Source organism: Salmo salar, chromosome 15, assembly GCF_965601325.2.
Source record: "Salmo salar chromosome 15, fSalSal1, whole genome shotgun sequence".
Lineage (NCBI taxonomy): Eukaryota > Metazoa > Chordata > Actinopteri > Salmoniformes > Salmonidae > Salmo > Salmo salar.
This window is the reverse complement of record NC_138305.1, coordinates 26,582,526-26,605,893: the sequence shown is the minus strand read 5'-3', so window position 1 is coordinate 26,605,893 and position 23,368 is coordinate 26,582,526. Positions and strand designations below refer to the sequence as shown.

The window sequence follows — 23,368 nt, the reverse complement described above, 5'->3', positions numbered from 1 at the left end:
GCAGGAGGACCATTACTACCATTACTAGCAGGAGGACCATTACTGGCAGGAGGACCATTACTGGCAGGAGGACCATTACTGGCAGGAGGACCGTGACTGGCAGGAGGACCATGACCATTACTGGCAGGAGGACCATTACTGGCAGGAGGACCATTACTGGCAGGAGGACCATTACTGGCAGGAGGACCATAACTGGCAGGAGGACCATAACTGGCAGGAGGACCATCACTACCAGGACCATTACTACCAGGACCATCCAGGAGGATCATTATTACCAGGAGGACCATTACTGGCAGGAGGACCATTACTGGCCAGGAGGACCATTACTGACAGGAGGACCATTACTGGCCATACAGCCAGACAGATGTGTCCTACCTAGCTCTCTCTCCCTCTTCCCTGTTCCCTTTCTCTCTTCATCTCTTCTCTCTCCTAATCTGTCTCTCACTACCTCTCCCTGTCTCTCCTAATCTGTCTCTCACTACCTCTCCCTGTCTCTCCTAATCTGTCTCTCACTACCTCTCCCTCTCTCTCCTAATCTGTCTATCACTACCTCTCCCTCTCTCCTAATCTGTCTATCACTACCTCTCCCTCTCTCCTAATCTGTCTCTCACTACCTCTCCCTCCTAATCTGTCTCTCACTACCTCTCCCTCCTAATCTGTCTCTCACTACCTCTCCCTCCTAATCTGTCTCTCACTACCTCTCCCTCCTAATCTGTCTCTCACTACCTCTCCCTCTCTCTCCCCCTCCTTCCTTTCTTTATCATGCCCATCTCTCTCTTTCTGCCATCCAATATGACCAGTAGATTTCTGTCAGGTTGGTATGCAGGATTACTGCCAGAAACATTACAGTGGTTTAACTAAATAAATTGACCTCGATAGGCCTGAGCTCTGACGCCTGTTCATGGTTTCATCATTAATTTAGTGACAGAACTCAGGCCATCGTGATTGGTGGGGTTAAGTCAGAATTTCTTGAAGTACATAAAGGTGTACCACAGGGATCCACATTGGGACCTGCTCTCCTTTTTTAAAATTATATATTTTTTTAACCCCCTTTTTTCTCCCCAATTTCGATCTTGTCTCATCGCTGCAACTCCCCAACGGGCTCGGGAGAGGCGAAGGTCTAGTCATGCATCCTCTGAAACATGACCCACCAAACCGCGCTCCTTTAACACCCGCCCGCTTAACCTGGAAGCCAGCCGCACCAATGTGTTGGAGGAAACACTATTCACCTGATGACCGAGGTCAGCCTGCAGGTGCCCGGCCCGTCACAATGAGACGCTAGAGCGCGATGAGCCAAGTAAAGCCCCCCCCGGCCGAACCCTCCCCTAACCCGGACGAAGTTGGGCCAATTGTGCGCCGCCCCCATGGGTCTTCCGGTCACAGTTGTCTGTGACACAGCCTGTGATCAAACCCAAGGCTGTAGTGGCGCCTTATCACTGTGATGCAGTGGCTTCGACCAAGGTGCTACTCGGGAGGCCCCCCTACCTTTTTTTTTAAAGGTATCTGTGACCAACAGATGCATATCTGCATTCCCAATAATGTGAAATCCATAGATTAGGGCCTAATGAATAGATTTTACTTGACTGATTCTTAATAGGTCTCCTCCCTTTCTATACCAAGCTCCTCCCTTTCTATACCAAGCTCCTCCCTTTCCCATTCAAGGCTCTCTCTTCCCCTACCGACATCTGTCTCTGCCTCTACCTCTGCCTCTGCCTCTGTTTCTTTCTCTGCCTCTGTCTGTCTCTGTCCTGCCGTATTCTCTGGATATTTCTGTCCCACTCCTACCAAGGAGAGTGTGTGTTCCTTCCCTCAGGTTTCTCTACACCATTACATAAGGATGTTCAGATAGGATGTACAGCTAGGATGTACAGCTAGGAGCTAGGATGTACAGCTAGGATGTACAGCTAGGAGCTAGGATGTACAGCTAGGATGTACAGCTAGGATGTACAGCTAGGAGCTTGGATGTACAGATAGGATGTACAGCTAGTATGTACAGCTAGGCCCAGCTACAGAGGAGCACACCACACCACACTCCACTTGAGTGTGTGTGTGTGTGTGTGTGTGTGAGAGAGAGGGAGAGAGTGGGATTATCACGGTATGCCTTTAAAGATGTGGGATAAAAAGTGTCCTATAATCCAAACATACACACACGCAGACACACGCACACACACACACACGCACAGATCTCGAACATCAGAACATTTTGCTCTAAGCCATGTGCCTCTCTGTGTCCATTACGGTTTGAATGGTTGATCTGTTGCTTATGTAAGTTTATCATGTTACAGAAACCCTTTTCCTCTCAGAGAGAGTTTCCTGATAGAACCTGTGAGTCTCCAGAGAGAGAGAAGTAGCTTCCTGTTCCTGTTGAGACTGGAAACACTTCAACTATAATACCAGCAGGAGGGAGCCCGAGGACAGCAACACAATATGAGAAAACAAAAAGATAATTACTTGACACATTGGGGGAAAAAAACGAAGAAAAAAAACATAGCAAACTAGAATGCTATGTGGCCCTAAACAGAGAGTAGACAGTGACAGAATACCCGACCACTGTGACTGACCCAAACTTAAGGAAAGCTTTGACTATGTACAGACTCAGTGAGCATAGCCTTGCTATTGAGAGGGGCCGCCATAGCCTGTCTTCTCTTGAGAGCCAGGTCTGCCTATGTGCACACTGCCCACAAAATGAGGTGTAAACTGAGCTGCACTTCCTAACCTCCTGCCAAATGCATGACCATATTAGAGACACATATTTCCCTCAGATTACACAGAACCACAAAGATTTTTAAAACAAATCCAATTTTGATAAACTCCCATATCTACTGGGTGAAATACCACAGTGTGCCATCACAGCAGCAATATTTATGACCTGTTACCACAAGAAAATGTAAACAAGTGAAGAACAAACACCATTGTAAATACAACCCATATTTATGCCTATTTATTTTTACATTTATTTTCTCTTTTGTACTTCAACTATTTGCACATAATATGAAATTTGAAATGTCTTTTTTCTTTTGGAACTTTTGTGAGTGTAATGGTTACTATTCATTTTTTATAATTTATTTCACTTTTGTTTATTATCTATTTCACTTGCTTTGGCAATGTAAACATATGTTTCCCATGCTAATAAAGCCCTTAAATTGAAATTGAATTGAGAGAGAGCGAGACAGAGAATTGTCTATTCCATTTGCTTTGGCAATGTAAACATATGTTTCCCCCACTGGAGAGAGTGCATTTGCTATGTAAATGTTGGTTTGCTGGTTCAAGCCCTGTTACCTCTTCAGTCGCAAAACACGAAGCTTAGGCAAAGTTAAAAGTTGACATAACCAGTTTATCTGCCTCTCGTTGCCTGTCTCTCTGTGTGTGTTGTTTACTGTTAATTTCACTTTTGTTTATTATCTATTTCACTTTCTGTGGCAATGTTGACATATGTTTCCCATGCCAATAAAGCCCTTTAAATTGAACTGAATTCTAACATGCCATGGGTAGTGCAAATGGCTTTGTTAGTATTGCATTGTCACACACACACGGACACACACTCAGTGACAATTGGAAAGGCCAGTGGAATGTTTTCATATAAACAGTAGTGTCCAAACCAGTCAAGCTTAGTTTAGCTGCTACCCACTCTCACATGCTGTTTACAGTGGAACTACACAGCAGCAAGAAGCCACTCATCAAGAGGGAGGAGTCTCTGTCTCTGTGTGTGTCTCTCTCTCTCTCTGTCTCTCACTCTCCATTTCCCTCATCTGTCTCAATACATTCACCACTCTCTCTCCCTAGAGGCCAACAGAGTCCCTCCTCCCTCATGCTTCATATTCTAATGCACCTCTCTCTCCTCTCTCTTCTATTCAACCTCTAGAGCCCCCCAGCCACTCACAGGTATCTATGAATAATCATGACCTGAAGCTTTTCATTGGATGGCGAACGTTCTAATTACATTCCATATGCGTAAAGCAGTGGTAACAGTATCACACTTCCAATGAGAGGTTAACATGAATATACCATGAATATTCATTTATAGACTTAACCTATAGAGCCCAGTCCTATTGAATCATTCTGTTGGGGACAGGTTGTCTATGAAATAAAGGCCAAAGAGTTTCCCCTCCTCTTCCCCGCTCTCCATCTTCCCCTCTCCCTCTCTCTCCCACTGGTTGAATCAATGTTGTTTCCACGTCATTTCAATGAAAGCTCGCTGCCATTGGACTCTGGAGCAGTGGAAACATGTTCTCTGGAGTGATGAATCACGCTTCACCATCTGGCAGTCCAACGGACAAATCTGGGTTTGGCAAGTGCCAGGAGAACGCTACCTGCCCCAATGCATAGTCCCAACTGTAAAGTTTGGTGGAGGAGGAATAATGGTCTGGGGCTGTTTTTCATGTTTCGGGATAGGCCCATTAGTTCCAGTGAAGGGAAATCTTAACGCTACAGCATACAATGACATTCTAGATGATTCTGGGCTTCCAACTTTGAGGCAACAGTTTCCTGTTTCAGCATTACAATTACTTAAAAAAATATATTTTACCCCTTTTTTCTCCCCAATTTCATGGTATCCAATTGGTAGTTACAGTATTGTTCATCGCTGCAACTCCCGTACGGGCTCGGGAGAGGCGAAGGTCGAGAGCCATGCGTCCTCCGAAACACAACCCAACCAAGCCGCACTGCTTCTTAACACATGGCACATACAACCCGCACCAATGTGTCGGAGGAAACACTGTACACCTGGCGACCTGGTCAGCGTGCACTGCGCCCGGCCCAACACAGGAGTCGCTAGTGCGTGATGAGACAAGGATATCCCTGCCGGCCAAACCCTCCCTAACCCGGACGCTGGGCCAATTGTGCGCCACCCCGTGGGCATCCCGGTCGAGGCCGGCTGCGACAGAGCCTGGGCTCCAACCCAGAATGCAGTGCCTTAGACCACTGCGCCACCCGGGAGGCCCCCTCAATTACATTTTTTTTAAACCTTTATTTAACTATGCAAGTCAGTTAAGAACAAATTCTTATTTACAATGACGGCCCACCGGGGAACAGTGGGTTAACTGCCTTGTTCAGGGGCAGAACGACAGATTATTACCTTGTCAGCTCGAGGATTCGATCCAGAAACCTTTTGGTTACTGGCCCAACGCTCTAACCACTAGGCTACCTGCCGCTCCCGTGCACAAAGCGAGGTCCATACAGAAACGGTTTGTCGAGATCGGTGTGGAAGAACTTCACTGGGCTGCACAGAGCCCTGACCTGAACCCCATCGAACACCTTTGGGATGAATTGGAACGTTGACTATGAGCCAGGCCTAATCGCCCAACATCAGTGCCCGACCTCACTAATGCTCGTGGCTGGAAATGGAAGCAAGTCCCCACAGCAATGTTCCAACATCTAGTGGAAAGCCTTCCCAGAAGAGTGGAGGCTGTTGTAGCAGCAAAGGGGGGGACCAACTCCATATTCATGCCCATGATTTTGGAATGAGATGTTTGACGAGCAGGTGTCCACATATTTTTGGTCATGTAGTGTATATATCCGGTTCTACAGTTATCTTCAGACTGAGTGTGTGTGTGCGTGTGTATGATGACTGCGCGTGTCTCCTTCACATAACTTGTGCTTCCTCTATCAGAAGAGGTTAAAACTTCTTATGGGCAGGTGGGACGGTAGCGTTCCACCTGGTCAACATCCGGTGAAATTGCAGAGCGTGAAATTCAAACTACAGAATTATAAATATTTAACTTTCATAAAATCACAAGTGTAATACATCAAAATAAAGCTTAACTTCTTGTTAATCCAGCTGTTGTGTCAGATTTCAAAAAGGCTTTACGGCGAAAGCACACCATGCGATTATCTGAGGACAGCACCCCGCATACAAAACCATGAAAAACATATTTCAACCAGGCAGGTGTGACACGAAAGTCAGAAATTGCGATATAATAAATGCCTTATGATGATCTTCTGTTGGCACTCCAAAAGGTCCCAGTTACATCACAAATGGTCATTTTGTTTGATAATGTCCTTCTTTATATCCATAAAAACTCAGTTTAGCTGGTGCGCTTCAGTCAATAATCCACCCAGTTTCCCTCCATCAAAATGCATACAAAATAAAGCCCGAACGTTACTAATAAACTTTTCCAAACAAGTCAAACAACGTTTATAATTAAACCTTAGGTACCCTAATACGTAAATAAACGATCAAATTTAAGACGGAGAATCGTTAATGTCTTTACCGGAGGAAAATACCAAATAACGCGCTCTCATTCACGCGCTTGGAAACACTACAGAAAAAATGGGAGCCACCTAGAAAAAAAATAAATTCTGGCTCATTTTTCCAAAAACCAGCCTGAAACTCTTTCTAAAGACTGTTGACATCTAGTGGAAGCCATAGGAACTTCAGTCAGGGAGGACAGTCCAGGGTTGGAGGAGGAGGGCTGGAGGAGGATGAGGAGGGTTGGAAGAGGATGAGGATGGCTGGAGAAGGCTTCCAAATTAATTGAAATTTAAATGTATTTTGGGGGGGGATGGTTGTCCTCGGGGTTTCACCTGCCATATCAGTTCTGTTATACTCACAGACATTATTTTAACAGTTTTAGAAACTTTAGAGTGTTTCTATCCAAATCTACCAATTATATGCATATCCTAGCTTCTGGGCCTGAGTAACAGGCAGTTTACTTTGGGCACGCTTTTCATCCGGATGTGAAAATACTGCCCCCTACCCAAGAGAGGTTAAACTCACCCTCCTCCAGCAAAGCCCTCTCTGCCCTCCTCATCCTCCTCCAGCCCTCCTCATCCTCCTCCAGCTAGGTGGCTGGGGGGGCTAGGTGGCTAGGGGAGGCTAGGTGGCTAGGGGAGGCTTGGGGAGGCTAGGGGAGGCTAGGTGGCTAGGGGAGGCTTGGGGTGGTTAGGGGAGGGAGGCTAGGTGGCTAGGTGTCTAGGGGGGGCTAGGTGGCTAGAGGGGGCTAGGGGTGGCTAGGGGAGGCTAGGTGGCTAGGGGAGGCTTGGGGTGGCTAGGGGGGGCTAGGTGGCTATGGGAGGCTAGGGGTGGCTAGGGGAGGCTAGGTGGCTAGGGGAGGCTTGGGGTGGCTTGGTGGCTAGGGGGGGCTAGGTGGCTAGGGGAGGCTTGGGGTGGCTAGGGGAGGGAGGCTAGGTGTCTAGGGGGGGCTAGGTGGCTAGAGGGGGCTAGGTGGCTAGGGGAGGCTAGGGGTGGCTAGGGGAGGCTTGGGGTGGCTAGATGGCTAGGGGGGGCTAGGTGGCTAGGGGGGGCTAGGTGGCTAGGGGAGGCTAGGTGGCTAGGGAAGGCTTGGGGTGGCTAGGGGAGGGAGGCTAGGTGGCTAGGGGGGGCTAGGTGGCTAGGGGAGGCTAGGTGGCTAGGGGGGGCTAGGTGGCTAGGTGAGGCTTGGGGTGGCTAGGGGAGGCTTGGGGAGGCTAGGTGGCTAGGTGAGGCTTGGGGTGGCTAGGTGGCTAGGTGAGGCTAGGGGAGGCTAGATGGAGCTGAGAAGTTTTTGTAGGAGAAGTGGGAGGAAAACTGTTTCCCCAGACCCAGACAGATAGGAGGAGAAGACAGGGAGAAGAATGGAGAGAAAGTGATAGAGCGATGGAAAGGGGAGAGATGGAGAGTGATAGAGCGAGGGAGACCGATAGAGATTTTTTTTGTTTGTTTATTTAATCTTTATTTAACCAGGAAGGGCTCATTGAGATTTGAAATGTATTTTTCAAGGGAGAGGGGAGAGGGAGAGTGATAGAGTGATGGAGAGGGGAGAGGGACATTGGGAGAGAGGGAGAGATGGAGGGGGAGAGCGATAGAGAGATGGAGAGGGACACTGGGAGAGAGGGAGAGATGGAGTTTCCCAAATGGCACACTATTCCCTATTTAGTGCACTACTTTAGACCAGAGGCCTATGGGCCCTGGACAAAAGAAGTGCACTATACAAGGGGAAAGGGTGCCAAATGTTCTTGGCCGTTCTAATTCCCAAAGCCTGGAAAACATTCCCGCCAGCTCGGCCATTCACAAAAACCGAGCGGGAATCACAAAAGGCCAGGGAGCCGGAGAGCTGCCCCAGTGTTTAGAGTTGGTCTGAAAGCACATATGTAATTCACCCATCAATCACTCTAGCTCCCTCTTCCTCTCATGGTAAATGGAGGAGGGGAGTGTGTTCCTGTAAGCCAGGCGCACACACACACACACACACACACACACATGATACTATACAGACACGCAAACATGCAGAGAGGGGCAGGGCCACACACACAAACACAAGACAGACACACACATAGGCAGAGAAAGGGTCACACGCACACTAAGTCCCCACTCCTCCAGACATCCCCCCCCCCACACACACACACCTTCTTGTCCTATACATTTCCCCCTTGCACAGCCCGCCCCCAGCAATCCCTCATGGGTAAATGCCTCCAACCTCACAGTTCAAATCACGGAGACACATTTACAGTGAGTGCATGGGCCGCCGCGACCCTGCAGAAACAGGCCATTGTAGCATATCGTCTCTGACTATTGTTTTCTGTATGATCTTTTTTTGTTGTGTTGCATTGTGGAGGGGGGGGGGGGGGGGGTTCTATGTAGGCTTCAAATGCAATGTTTCCCTTTGCTGACATGTTGCCAGCTCTCTTTCAAAGACACATCTTTGAATCCCCCAAAAAGACTTCCTAAGGTAAAATAAATCAAATAAATAAATAAAGATGAATAATATGAATAACATTCATAATGCAGAAGAATGACGTGAATGGTTTATTCTGAGATGATGTGTCGTGATGATGCCATATGCTGACGAAATGTTATTGACGTGAGACAGCAGCACTAGCAGGTATGCTGTTATCGTCCTGTTGTTAATGATGTGATTTAACAGGTACACCATCTTGAGACTTTCTGTTATTTGTGTTTCCCCAGACAGGCTCAACATTAAGGCGTCCTGTAATTAAATGGTAATAAATTAACTCACTTAGGTCAGAGAATAGTCTTATTCACTGATAATACCTTAGTAATAACAAACTTCAAATTTGATCACTGTCTTAAAAATGCTAATACCATAATATATTAAAGTATCCAATAGGGTGGGAATTTCCAGGGACCATACGGTATTATCACCATACTGAGGGACCTCCCAATATTCTCTCTCTAAGTATGAATTTAAGTAATATATATATATATATCCAGTCTTCTTAGTTATTTAAAAATGGTTTTGTTTTATGCAGAGAGCAGGAGACAAGCCATGAACAATGAACGTCCCACTGTCCCAAACCTCTTATCAACAGAACAGGGATGTTGTTACGAGCTAAGTGCAAACCCTACACCTCTTATAGAAACACAATGATCAGATAGGAACCACATTAAACCCAAGATGGCGAGGGAGAACGACAAGCAGTCCCCTGAACCTCTCTGGGTTAAACGGATTAAATGCAGAAGACATAATTGTCCAACTGACTATGTATCCCCTTTTCCCTTGACAAGGCCTGGCACAAAGAGGATATATTTGAATATGTGATTCATATCGATGTAAAACTAGACTCTCTCCATCCCTGTGATACAATGCATTGCAGAGAAAAGGTCCTTCCTTTCATGCTTTAACTGAATTTCCTACGGAGGAGTCTTCCGAAATGGTAGATAACACCATAGAAAAATAATATAGTTTGGGACAGGTAGAATTTAGCCTGGCTATAAAACAGATATAATATAGTCTGGGCCAGTAGAACTTAGCCTGGCTATAAAACAGACAGAATATAGTCTGGGCCAGGTAGAATTTTACCTGGCAATAAAACAGACAGAATATAGTCTGGGCCAGGTAGTATTTTGCCTGGCAATAAAACAGACAGAATATAGTCTGGGCCAGGTAGAATCCCGCCTGGCAATAAAACAGACAGAATATAGTCTGGGCCAGGTAGAATTTAGCCTGCCTATAAAACAGACAGAATATAGTCTGGGCCAGGTAGAATTTAGCCTGCCTATAAAACAGACAGAATATAGTCTGGGCCAGGTAGAATTTAGCCTGCCTATAAAACAGACAGAATATAGTCTGGGCCAGGTAGAATCCCGCCTGGCAATAAAACAGACAGAATATAGTCTGGGCCAGGTAGAATTTAGCCTGCCTATAAAACAGACAGAATATAGTCTGGGCCAGGTAGAATCCCGCCTGGCAATAAAACAGACAGAATATAGTCTGGGCCAGGTAGAATTTAGCCTGCCTATAAAACAGACAGAATATAGTCTGGGCCAGGTAGAATTTAGCCTGGCTATAAAACAGACAGAATATAGTCTGGGCCAGGTAGAATTTAGCCTGCCTATAAAACAGACAGAATATAGTCTGGGCCAGGTAGAATTTAGCCTGGCTATAAAACAGACAGAATATAGTCTGGGCCAGGTAGAATATTGCCTGGCAATAAAACAGACAGAATATAGTCTGGGCCAGGTAGAATTTTGCCTGCCAATAAAACAGAGTGCTGCATTCACTATTGTTCGTTTGACTTCACACTGGTTCAACCAGGAACGTAGCCAAGTGACTAAGAACAATATCTATAGTGAAAACAACAGTATCTATAGTGAAAACAACAGTACCTATAGTGAAAACAACAGTATCTATAGTGAAAACAACAGTATCTATAGTGAAAACAACAGTATCTATAGATATACATTTTAGTAGTCAATTGGCAAGAAGGCATCTTGTGTGTAACTACATGCATATTTCAGCCCATGCACCATCCGGACACAAACACGTTGACCGCACTGTCTGTTTGGTTGCTTTGCTAGGCTGTCAGTGATGGACCATCTGTTAGACCAAACAATGGAGCTTGTTTAGTATAGACCAGGAATGCAGCCTGTTCTTCTGACTACCACTCCAACAATAGGCTGTGTCATAACTCTGTGCCAGACCCCTTCGCTACATTCCACAGCAAATGTGGGTAAATATGTCCTGATAGTCTAGCGTGTCTAGCAGGCAGAGAGTCTGCATGCGTCTCAAATGGTACACTATTCCCTATGTAGTGCACTATTTCTGAACAGATCCCTGGTTTAAATGTGTGCACTACACATAGGGAATATGGTTCCATGCGGGACGGAGACATACAGCCTGTCTGTGAATAGAATCACATTACTTCTCACAGACAGATGCTGCAAGGCTTTTACACAGAAACAAGGTTGTTATCACCAACATCCAGGCAGCAATGACTACAGGAAAGCAGCAGTGACTACAGGAAAGCAGCAGTGACTACAGGAAAGCAGCAGTGACTACAGGAGAGCGGCAGTGACTACAGGAGAGCAGTAGTGACTACAGGAGAGCGGCAGTGACTACAGGAGAGCGGCAGTGACTACAGGAGAGCAGCAGTGACTACAGGAGGGCAGCAGTGACTACAGGAGAGCAGCAGTGACTACAGGAGGGCAGCAGTGACTACAGGAGGGCAGCAGTGACTACAGGAGAGCGGCAGTGACTACAGGAGAGCGGCAGTGACTACAGGAGAGCGGCAGTGACTACAGGAGAGCGGCCGTGACTACAGGAGGGCGGCCGTGACTACAGGAGGGCGGCCGTGACTACAGGAGGGCGGCCGTGACTACAGGAGGGCAGCAGTGACTACAGGAGGGCAGCAGTGACTACAGGAGGGCAGCAGTGACTACAGGAGGGCAGCAGTGACTACAGGAGAGCAGGAGTGACTACAGGGGAGCAGCAGTGACTACAGGAGAGCAGCAGTGACTACAGGAGAGCAGCAGTGACTACAGGAGGGCAGCAGTGACTACAGGAGGGCAGCAGTGACTACAGGAGAGCAGCAGTGACTACAGGAGAGCAGCAGTGACTACAGGGGAGCAGCAGTGACTACAGGAGGGCAGCAGTGACTACAGGAGAGCAGCAGTGACTACAGGAGAGCAGCAGTGACTACAGGGAGAGCAGCAGTGACTACAGGAGAGCAGCAGTGACTACAGGGGAGCAGCAGTGACTACAGGGGAGCAGCAGTGACTACAGGGGAGCAGCAGTGACTACAGGAGAGCAGCAGTGACTACAGGGGAGCAGCAGTGACTACAGGGGAGCAGCAGTGACTACAGGAGGGCAGTAGTGACTACAGGAGAGCAGCAGTGACGACAAGAGTGCAGCAGTGACTACAGAAGTCAGGAGGTACATTGACTTGTTGCTGCATTTCAATGGCAGACAGACCAAAAACATACAGCTCCTATAGATGTGTGTTCCATGCTCAAAATCAGTGTTGACACTACTGAGACGCATAGACTTGTTATTTATCACATTAGATTAGACCACTACTTCTATGAGCCGATCCCAGTAAAGCGATTCCTGATGGCAAACAGTTTTCCCTTCACGGACACGGCTCCTGTGCGCTCAGCCTGATCGGACCTTTCGCTCCCGAAATCTGTCGCAGACAGTAAAAAGCAATCCCATGCATAGGCTACTCAAATGATAGCCCATCATCAATTGGTACTCCGTGTGTTTTTTTTCTTAATGGGAAAATAATCCCACATTATAAATATTGAATATACATTATCCTAATGTTGGCTATTGATGAGAGAGCGCACAAAAGAAGCGCTGGTTAGTTGACGTGAATTCCAAGTAATAAAACGGACCTGAACAATGGAAGTAGCCTATATCTGTGAAAGATTAACAAACACTTATCCTAGTGTTCTTAGGCTATTAATGTAGCAGAATATCTAACAACTTTTGTAAAGAAGTCTATACACAATTGACTTGTCCACGCAGCGTAAATCGGAGTTTCATGCAGCATAGAAATATATTTTCTTAAAAGCGTTGTCATGACTACACGCTTTATGCTCCGAATCCATTCGTGTAGAGACTAATAAATACAAACAAAACGACACTTTTTGTCCTAACTTATAATTGTTTCAATACACGTTGTGATATGTTTACAAACATCATATAATATCCGCTATTCCATTATTCCACTCAATTTGTTGTGCTTTTCTCTTTTATTGAATGCAACCATTGCATCCAAGCAAATGCGGGGTTTTTTTTCGAGGAAAAGAATATAGCATTTTAAAAGATTACTTACGATTTGAGAGGATTCTGAATGACAGTCGCCATTTTGCTGCGAAACTGTAACCCAATACTCTAAATCTCGGAGCTGTTTGGGACCCCATGAAGAAAACAACCAATAAGGTTCTAGGCGCCCTGCTCCTTAACCAATACAATAATAGCATGCAGAGATCAGGCGTGGTTTATCAGAAAACTGTCAAAAAGCCTTTCATAAAGACGATGAGCTTTGATACAGTAGCGTACTGGAGTACAACTGTATATTCATCTGTGATGTTGCACACATACGCACATCATCACCGTTCACTAGTCAGTATAAATCCATTGCATAGTGTGGGTATATAACCCGTCATATAAACAGATATTCCAAGGAGTGGCTGTATTTCCTAGCAGGGATAATAATAACATGGTCAGTTGTCCTACTGTGTTCCTTTGTGCCTGTCGCAAACCGACCATCTTTTATTTTCTCAACATATAACAGACTCTTCTTCCGTCAAAAACAAATAGAATGGTGTTAGAAGAATGATATGAACATATGCAGTGGTACGGTAAAAAATGCAATAACACGAGGCAGATTTTTTTGGTTTGATTCATATTAATAGAAGCATTAATCAAACATCAAGGTTTGTTTTACACAATAAATTAATTACCAAAACAATGCTCTATCCATAACCAAAACCAATCACAACTTCTTTATTATCACTACAGTCACCTCTTCCTCCCTCTGATACAATGTTAAAATGTTTCATTCATTTAGAACGATGATTAAAGTCACATTTCGTTAGAGGAAACGATAGTGATTGATAGCACAAGCAGCCAATGGCGAAGCCGCGAAGAGGGCCACTACCGTGAGCGATAAGCCAATGAGGGTTAGGGGCGGGTGTTAAACGGGTCACGTGGGTGCAACGTTATAGCAGGTAAAGTGAACTTTGTGTCAAAAAGCTCCTACGTTCAATAATATATTTGATCAACATCGTGTCCTCTAATTACTACACGAATAACCCCGTTTCATTTTAAAATATGATAATGATTCGTCATTCAAATTGTCTACGTACCACGTGTCTGTATTTTTGGGGGCTTTTGTTAGCAAGCGAAATGGCTATCCGAATTAGCTAACTTGCTAGCTAGCTACAAAGTACACAACACAGAGAAGCGAGTGACATACTTTGTGTTGATGTTTACTGTCCGTTATTTGTGTCCATAGCAATAGCAGGGATGAAGAAAGCGAATTGGCGTGACAGGGACCGAAGGCGACTCGGTTACCGCTCTGACTGGCAAAGGGACAGCGCAAGGCACAGAACACAGGAACAAAGGTAGGATGGTGACAATGTCTCACGACCACAGGTTGGTTGGCCCAAATTATGTGTAAACTACCTTACTTACAGTTCGTTTACTTGATCTATCAAATGCTGAGGGCGTTCTTGGGCCATTAATCTTAATTCAGTGTATGTTATATGATCTGAATGACACGTATTCCTAAACTCTGTTATAATCCTGCCAGTGTGTTGTTTTACCCGTGTAATGGGGGCATTGGGCTCCTGAGTGGTGCAGCGGTCTATAGGCACTGCATCTCTGTGCTAGAGGCGTCACTACAGACCCTGTTTCGATTCCTGGCTGTATCACAACCGGCCATGATTGGGAGTCCCATAGGGAGGCGCACAATTTTCCCAGCGTCGTTAGGGTTTGGACGGGGTAGGCCGTCATTGTAAATAATAATTTGTTAACTGACTTGCCTAGTTTAATAAAGGTTAAAAAAAATCAATAATCTCCTCTCTGATCCACAGGTATGGCAGCAGTGAAGCAGGCCCCTCCTACAGAGACAGGACCCCAGAGAGTAGGCCTGTTTCTAATGGTGCAGCCTCTTCCTCCTCCTCCAGCTCTGCTGCTCCAGGTCAGTTACACTCAGACACACCTTTCTACATGGCTGTCCCAAGTGTGTCACTGTACACACCCCACTGCACGTACAAGGACAATACAGACGCCATGTCTTTACCGTCCACATGTACCTTGTCCTGTCCTTCCATCTCCAGAGCTGCCAGGGTTCTACTTTGACGCTGAGAAGAACCGTTACTTCCGGCTGCTGCCGGGCAACAACAACTGTAACCCTCTGACCAGAGGGCTGCTGCAGGAGAGAGAGCAGGAGAAACACAGGGCCAGGATGATCACTGAGGACGAGAGGCCCAGGAAGGTACTACCACAGACGGGGAACTTTTGATGGTGGATCAGGGGCATTTGGTACCCGATTGAATTTTTAAAAATGTTTTGTAATTTGTATCTTTTAGTGGATAGATGACGTCTCTCCTTCCCAAATTGAAAACGACAGCAGCTCTGAAGGGCTTTTCTAATGTGTTTTGTTTCTCCCTCCAGAAAGCACCAAGAGCAGGCCTGAACTCAGCTCTGCTGCTGCAGAAAAGACACCTGGGTCTGCTGCCTGGGAACTCTTACAGTAGGTACGGTATCAAAAGGACACACACACATGTACGTACGTTATTGTGTCCCTTATGATTGTGTGTGTGCCCAGGCTGATCCATGAGGTGAAGGTGAGTGGGATGAGACGTCACAGACTGGAGGTCCAGAGCTCTGACACCAGCAGTCCCAACACAGACAACTTTAGACTCATAGTGGTGAGTTACACACACACACACGCTTTCTCTCTCTCGTGCGCTCTCTATTGACTTTTAAGAAAAACGTTGGCAATGATAGACTGGTGTAAACTTCCTCCTAATTGTCTTCTTCTTTTCTCTCTTCCTCCTCTCTCTCCTCCCCCCTCATTTCCTCCTCCCCTCATTTCCTCCTCCCCTCATTTCCTCTTACTCCTCCCCTCTCTCCTCCTCCTCCCCTCTCTCTCTCTTCCCCACACTTCCTCCCCGTTCCTCTTCTCTCTCAGGGTGACTCTGCATGTGAGCGAGTGTTCACGGTTAACGACGTTTCTCACGGAGGCTGCAAGTACGGCATCATGAACTTCAGAGGCTGCAGCAGGGGCTCCCTGTCTGTTGAGATGTGTGACAACCTCTACTTTACAAATAGAAAGGTGGGAAGGAGAGAGAGGGCTGAGGATAACCTCTGCCAACAGAAAGGTGACAGAGGGAGGGAGGGAGGGATGAAGGGAAGGGTTAGTAGCTGGGGAGAGAGGACTGGGAATGAAGGCTAGTTTTGGAGTTGGGCATTAGAATCATGCTGGATGGTAGGAATATCTACCCAGGCAACTTGAACACCTATATGCTAACCTTTGTTGTCCCTGTTATGTACTTGACACAATTTTGACATTTTCACTTAGGGGTGTACTCACTTTTGTTGCCAGCGGTTTAGACATTAATGGCTGTGTGTTGAGTTATTTTGAGGGGACAGCAAATTTACACTGTTATACAAGCTGCACACTCACTACTTTACATTGTAGCAAAGTGTCATTTCTTCAGTGTTGTCACATGAAAAGATATACTCAAATATTTACAAAATGTGAGGGGTGTACTCACTTTTGTGAGATACTGTATATATGTATATATGTTGTCTGTTCCACCTGTTCAGTACCTGTGTTGTATACATGCTGTCTGTTCCACCTGTTCAGTACCTGTGTTATATTACATGTTGTCTGTTCCACCTGTTCAGTACCTGTGTTATATACCTGTTGTCTGTTCCACCTGTTCAGTACCTGTGTTATATACATGTTGTCTGTTCCACTGTTCAGTACCTGTGTTATATACCTGTTGTCTGTTCCACCTGTTCAGTACCTGTGTTATATACATGTTGTCTGTTCCACCTGTTCAGTACCTGTGTTGTATACATGTTGTCTGTTCCACCTGTTCAGTACCTGTGTTATATACATGTTGTCTGTTCCACCGTGTTCAGTACCTGTGTTATATACATGTTGTCTGTTCCACCTGTTCAGTACCTGTGTTGTATACATGTTGTCTGTTCCACCTGTTCAGTACCTGTGTTGTATACCTGTTGTCTGTTCCACCTGTTCAGTACCTGTGTTGTATACCTGTTGTCTGTTCCACCTGTTCAGTACCTGTGTTCTATACCTGTTGTCTGTTCCACCTGTTCAGTACCTGTGTTATATACATGTTGTCTGTTCCACCTGTTCAGTACCTGTGTTGTATACATGTTGTCTGTTCCACCTGTTCAGTACCTGTGTTGTATACCTGTTGTCTGTTCCACCTGTTCAGTACCTGTGTTGTATACCTGTTGTCTGTTCCACCGTGTTCAGTACCTGTGTTGTATACATGTTGTCTGTTCCACCGGTTCAGTACCTGTGTTATATACCTGTTGTCTGTGTTTCAGGTTAACTCTATCTGCTGGGCCTCAGTCACCCACCCTGACTCACACGTCCTGTATCCTTCTTACACATAGCAGACTGGTATGCTACTCAATGTGGTTTATGACCCTGCATTCTTAGCTTAGTTGCCAACAACCCGGATGCATCCGGTTTGACCAGGATCCAGCGAAATAAACCTTCCTCCTCTGCTGAAAGCTGTTAGGCCTGCTACGTTAGGTTAATGACCCTGTCTAGTCACTCTAGTTTGTCCGAGGGGGTCAAAGGTCCCCTCGGCATGTTCATATTCCGACCGTTGTCAGTACCTGTACTGTTGGGTTAGTGTTTTCTTGACTCCAGTGTTCAGCCTGTGTCTGGTGGGCATGGCAGAGACTCCTGGCTGTGTCAGTTTACTACCAGCCTCGCTCTTCAGCAACTCCAACCCAGGTAACCCTTTCCGTGTGCAGATAACCCTTTCCGTGTGCAGGTAACCCTTTCCGTGTGCAGGTAACCCTTTCCGTGTGCAGGTAACCCTTTCCGTGTGCAGGTAACCCTTTCCGTGTGCAGGTAACCCTTTCCGTGTGCTTCTCTCAGAACATACTTTTATTTTCATGACATTTTACTGTAGACTAATGTCCATATATTTCATGCTGAGAACCTTCGTTATTTCTCTCTCTATCTCTCTCTCTCTCTCTCTCTCTCCCTTCTCTCTCTCCTCCTCTCTCCTCCTCCTTCTCTCTCCTTCTCTCTCTCATTCTCTCTCCTCCTCCTTCTCTCTCTCATTCTCTCTCCTCCTCCTTTCTCTCTCTCATTCTCTCTCCTCCTCCTTTCTCTCTCTCATTCTCTCTCCTCCTCCTTCTCTCTCTCCTTCTCTCTCCTCCTCCTTCTCTCTCTCCTTCTCTCTCTCTCTCTCCTCCTCCTCCTCTCCCCTCTCTCTCCTCTCTCATTCTCTCTCCTCTCCCCTCCCTCTCTCTCCTCCTCTCCAGACCAGCCAGGGATGCTGTGTAGTTTTAAGATTTCTACAGCCTGGTCCTGTGCCTGGTGTCTCAACCCTCAGGCTGACAAAACATTTAGCACTGGTTAGTTGGATGCCTCCCATCATCATCACCAATTGATTAGCATTTTACACTCTACAATGTTAGTGATACTGTAGCAAGCAACACCTTCCAGTTCACCATTTTATACAATGTTCCTTCATGAAACATCTCACTGAAACTTGCCTGTTCATTAATAATAATTATAGATAATTTAATGACAATAACATTCTGTTATTCTTTCTGTTCCTTTTCTACACATATAGAACACTAGTTGCAGGTTAGATTCTGGTAGCCAGCATGTCTTTTCTCTTAACACTGCCCCGGTGGCCATTTTGAAAAGCACCATTTGAGTGACCGTTTCCCTGTCTGTCTCCTGTGGCCGTTTCCCTGTCTGTCTCCTGTGGCCGTTTCCCTGTCTGTCTCCTGTGGCCGTTTCCCTGTCTGTCTGCTGTGGTCTTTGTGTTCGTCTGTTGCCAGGTCTGTCTCGCAGGGTGATAGTGACGGACGCAGTGACAGGCAGGAGACAGACGTATGGCATCAGCAGTGACGTGCTGGCACAGCAGTTTGCCCTCAGGGTGAGTTAGTGGTGCCATGGCTCATTCACTTAGACTCACTGTCACAAAAAGTGGAACCAACACTGGTGAGAACCTGCTATTTCTGAAGTGTGTCTGTGTGTGAGAGAGATGAACAGATGGAGGGGCGCTTCTCAAACTTCTTTATTATTGATCTTCAGAGTTTTTAACAGCCCTTTCCCCCTCCCTCATTCCCCTCTCTCTCCATCCAGGCTCCGGTCCTGTTTAATGGCTGTAGGTCAGGAGAGATCTTCAGTATCGACCTGCGTCAGAGAGGCAGACGGGACCACAGCTGGAAGGCCTGCAGGTTCTACCAGGACTCTGCTATCACCTCCGTACGAATATTACAGGATGAGAACTACCTACTAGCTGCTGACATGATTGGAGAGGTGGGACAGGTCTCACTCACACACACACACACACACACACACACACACACACTCGTGGTAAAGTTAGCCTTCTCCAACTCTGTTTTACCTGTGTGTTGATATGTGTCACTGCAGATCAAGCTGTGGGATGTACGAGTAACAAAACCAGTGCAGAAGTACGAGGGTCATCATAACCAACACGCCTACTTACCCCTCCACGTCAACGAACCTGAGGGACTGCTGACGGCTGGTAGGTTACAGGGCCTTACCGCTGACGGCTGGTAGGTTACAGGGCCTTACCGCCGACGGCTGGTAGGTTACAGGGCACCGCTGACGGCTGGTAGGTTACAGGGCCTTACCGCTGACGGCTGGTAGGTTACAGGGCCTTACCGCTGACGGCTGGTAGGTTACAGGGCCTTACCGCTGACGGCTGGTAGGTTACAGGGCCTTACCGCTGACGGCTGGTAGGTTACAGGGCCTGACGGCTGGTAGGTTACAGGGCCTGACGGCTGGTAGGTTACAGGGCCTGACCGCTGACGGCTGGTAGGTTACACGGCCTTACCGCTGACGGCTGGTAGGTTACAGGGCCTTACCGCTGACGGCTGGTAGGTTACAGGGCCTTACCGCCGACGGCTGGTAGGTTACAGGGCCTTACCGCTGACGGCTGGTAGGTTACAGGGCCTTACCGCTGACGGCTGGTAGGTTACAGGGCCTTACCGGCTGACGGCTGGTAGGTTACAGGGCCTGACGGCTGGTAGGTTACAGGGCCTGACGGCTGGTAGGTTACAGGGCCTGACGGCTGGTAGGTTACAGGGCCTTACCGCTGACGGCTGGTAGGTTACAGGGCCTTATCCGCCGACGGCTGGTAGGTTACAGGGCCTTACCGCTGACGGCTGGTAGGTTACAGGGCCTTACCGCTGACGGCTGGTAGGTTACAGGGCCTTACCGCTGACGGCTGGTAGGTTACAGGGCCTTATCGCCGACGGCTGGTAGGTTACAGGGCCTGACGGCTGGTAGGTTACAGGGCTTAACTTCTCTTCAAGAGTGATGCAAATTCAGCTTACTACTTTTTGATTACTTCAACTTAGTAATTACTCCAAGGAAGGGAATGCACTAACTTTAAGTCTCTCTGGATACTTGTAGACAAAGATACTCAACTTGTACTCCACTGACTCGGATGACAGATGATTGGTTAAAATAAATGGATAATAAGATCATAGTTGGAGCTGTATTGTTAGATTTCCGTGCAGCCTTTGATGTTGTTGACCATAATTTGTTATTGAAGAAACTCACTTGCCATGGCTTTACATCACCAGCCATCACATGGTTGGAGAGTTATTTATCCAATAGAACCCAAAGTGTTCTTCAATGGAAGCTTTTCTAACATCAGATATGTACAGTGCGGTGTCCCTCAGGGCAGTTACCTTGGACCGTTACTCTTCTCTATTTTTACAAATGATTTGCCACTGGTACATAGTCATTGTACAAAAGGTACAATGACTATGTATTCAGATGATTCCACACTTTACATGTCAGCACCCAAAGCCAGTTGGCTCAATGAAATTCTAAATAAGGAGTTACAGTCCGTATCAGAATGGGTGAATCATAATAAACGGGTCTTAAATACATCTACAACTAAAATCATTGTATTTGTTTCAAAACAGAGCAGCACATCTTGCCCTTCACTCTACATTCAGAACTAACATCAACAACCTGCAAGCCAGTCTTTCCTGGTTTGAGGGTTGATGAGAGGTGCTTCTACACCTGCATTGCTTGCTGTTTGGGGGTTTTAGGCTGGGTTTCTGTACAGCACTTTGAGATATCAGCTGATGTAAGAAGGGCTATATAAATACATTTGATTTGACTAAGTGCTTCTCTCAAGTGTTTTTATGAGAAATATTACTGTGATGATGAATTCCCAGATTGCCGGTCAGCTCAGACCACCCATACATACCCAACAAGACATGCCACCAGGGGTCTCTTCACAGTCTCCAAGTACAAAACCAATTCACGGCAACGCACAATATTGTAAAGAGCCATGATCGCATGGAACTCCCATCTCCAATTACTCAAGCAAACAGCAAAATGACCTTTTGAAAAAACGGATAAAACAACATCTCATGGAACAGCAGCGACTGTCAGACGACACACATTATTTTAAATGTGTGTGACTGTCTTTGTCTATCAGTGGTATCAGTGTTTTGTTACGTGTCTTTTTGATACATTTATTTGTGGACCCCAGGAAGATTAGCTGGTTGCTTCTGCAAAAGCTAATGAGGATCCAAATAAACGTTTTAAGAAAAAAAGTGTCTGCTAAATTACTGAAATGTACATGTCAAATGAAATGAGAAAAGAATGACAAGTATCTTGCCCTTTTCATTTGTCTTCTCCAGTGGGTCAGGACTGCTACACACGTCTGTGGTCTCTGGGGGACGGCCAGCTCCTGAGGACCATCCCATCTCCCCACCCTGCTGGGAAGGACATGATCCCCAGTGTGGTCTTCTCCTCCCAGCTAGGAGGCAGCAGAGGCCTGCCTGGTCTCCTCATGGCTGTCAGGCACGATCTGTACTACTTCCCTTATAACAGTGACTACCAGGAGGGAGGAGGGGTAGTAGCAGAGGCAGCCTGCTAGGGGAGGGCCTGACTGAGGCAGCCTGCTAGGGGAGGGCCTGACTGAGGCAGCCTGCTAGGGGAGGGCCTGACTGAGTCAGCCTGCTAGGGGAGGGCCTGACTGAGTCAGCCTGCTAGGGGAGGGCCTGACTGAGGCAGCCTGCTAGGGGAGGGCCTGACTGAGTCAGCCTGCTAGGGGAGGGCCTGACTGAGGCAGCCTGCTAGGGGAGGGCCTGACAGAGGCAGCCTGCTAGGGGAGGGCCTGACTGAGGCAGCCTGCTAGGGGAGGGCCTGACTGAGGCAGCCTGCTAGGGGAGGGCCTGACTGAGTCAGCCTGCTAGGGGAGGGCCTGACTGAGGCAGCCTGCTAGGGGAGGGCCTGACTGAGGCAGCCTGCTAGGGGAGGGCCTGACTGAGGCAGCCTGCTAGGGGAGGGCCTGACTGAGGCAGCCTGCTAGGGGAGGGCCTGACTGAGGCAGCCTGCTAGGGGAGGGCCTGACTGAGGCAGCCTGCTAGGGGAGGGCCTGACTGAGTCAGCCTGCTAGGGGAGGGCCTGACTGAGGCAGCCTGCTAGGGGAGGGCCTGACTGAGGCAGCCTGCTAGGGGAGGGCCTGACTGAGGCAGCCTGCTAGGGGAGGGCCTGACTGAGGCTTGCCTGCTAGGGGAGGGCCTGACTGAGGCTTGCCTGCTAGGGGAGGGCCTGACAACCTTGGTTAAAAGGGGTAGTAGTCAGTGGCTCACTACTCTTCTTTTCCTGTTGACCACCGATCTGAAAGAACTGGAAGAGAAGAAGGAAAATGGACAAAGAACCTCACACATGGAGACTCTTACTGCCTAAAGTTATCAGCCTGGAGCTTCAAGACTTCAAGTGGAGAGCTGGGTCTGACTGTTGGGTCTGACCGTAGAGCTGCGAAGTGGAGAGCTGGGTCTGACCGTAGAGCTGCGAAGTGGAGAGCTGGGTCTGACCGTTGGGTCTGACCGTAGAGCTGCGAAGTGGAGAGCTGGGTCTGACCGTAGAGCTGCGAAGTGGAGAGCTGGGTCTGACCGTAGAGCTGCGAAGTGGAGAGCTGGGTCTGACCGTAGAGCTGCGAAGTGGAGAGCTGGGTCTGACCGTAGAGCTGCGAAGTGGAGAGCTGGGTCTGACCGTTGAGCTGCGAAGTGGAGAGCTGGGTCTGACCGTAGAGCTGCGAAGTGGAGAGCTGGGTCTGACCGTAGAGCTGCAAAGTGGAGAGCTGGGTCTGACCGTAGAGCTGCAGATGGACTGCTGGAACATGGATCCAGGACTCTTGTCTGTCTACTATATTTGTCTACCAGTGAACCCTGAATTATGTCCACAGGAACTGCAATTCATCAACTGGCCAGTGAGTTTATTATTGAAGTTGTGTTTTTTGTCTTTATAATAATAACGGTAATTATTCATCTGAAACAGATTTCAATAATGATGTAAAGTTTATATGATTAAAAACAATGTATTTTATCCATGTTGATTGAATGGGTGTCTTGGAATTATATATATATAAAAAATAATAATAGCATTGTCAACAGACCTCCGCATA

General features: G+C 47.2%; 2 protein-coding genes across 5 annotated transcripts in view; one reads left to right on the top strand and one right to left on the bottom strand.

The window, feature by feature from the left end:
* The window catches only part of LOC106590864 (zinc finger protein DPF3), a 50,007-nt gene extending 36,776 nt beyond the window's left edge, over nt 1–13,231 (bottom strand). For both annotated transcript variants that reach the window (XM_045695551.2, XM_045695552.2), the window contains exon 1: nt 12,994–13,231. In XM_045695551.2, the coding sequence (XP_045551507.1) occupies nt 12,994–13,025 (32 nt within the window). In that variant the 5' untranslated portion in view covers nt 13,026–13,231. The remainder of the gene's footprint in view (nt 1–12,993) is intronic.
* A 572-nt stretch (nt 13,232–13,803) lies between these two features.
* On the top strand, nt 13,804–23,289 carry wdr21 (WD repeat domain 21). Of its 3 annotated transcripts, XM_082961625.1 has the most exons (14): nt 13,804–13,891; nt 14,179–14,287; nt 14,759–14,865; nt 15,005–15,162; nt 15,342–15,424; nt 15,496–15,598; nt 15,862–16,005; nt 17,256–17,305; nt 17,594–17,673; nt 18,213–18,305; nt 18,741–18,838; nt 19,048–19,224; nt 19,339–19,453; nt 21,597–23,289. In XM_082961625.1, exons 2-14 carry the CDS (start codon nt 14,190–14,192, stop codon nt 21,833–21,835), a joined length of 1,545 nt encoding a protein of 514 aa, XP_082817751.1. In that variant the 5' UTR covers nt 13,804–13,891; nt 14,179–14,189; the 3' UTR covers nt 21,836–23,289. The 3 variants fall into 3 exon arrangements, with proteins under 3 accessions (XP_082817751.1, XP_082817752.1, XP_082817753.1); XM_082961626.1 differs by lacking the exon at nt 13,804–13,891 and having other exon boundaries at nt 13,903–14,287; XM_082961627.1 differs by lacking the exons at nt 13,804–13,891; nt 14,179–14,287; nt 14,759–14,865 and having other exon boundaries at nt 15,104–15,162; nt 15,342–15,420.
* The last annotated feature ends 79 nt before the right edge of the window (nt 23,290–23,368 follow it).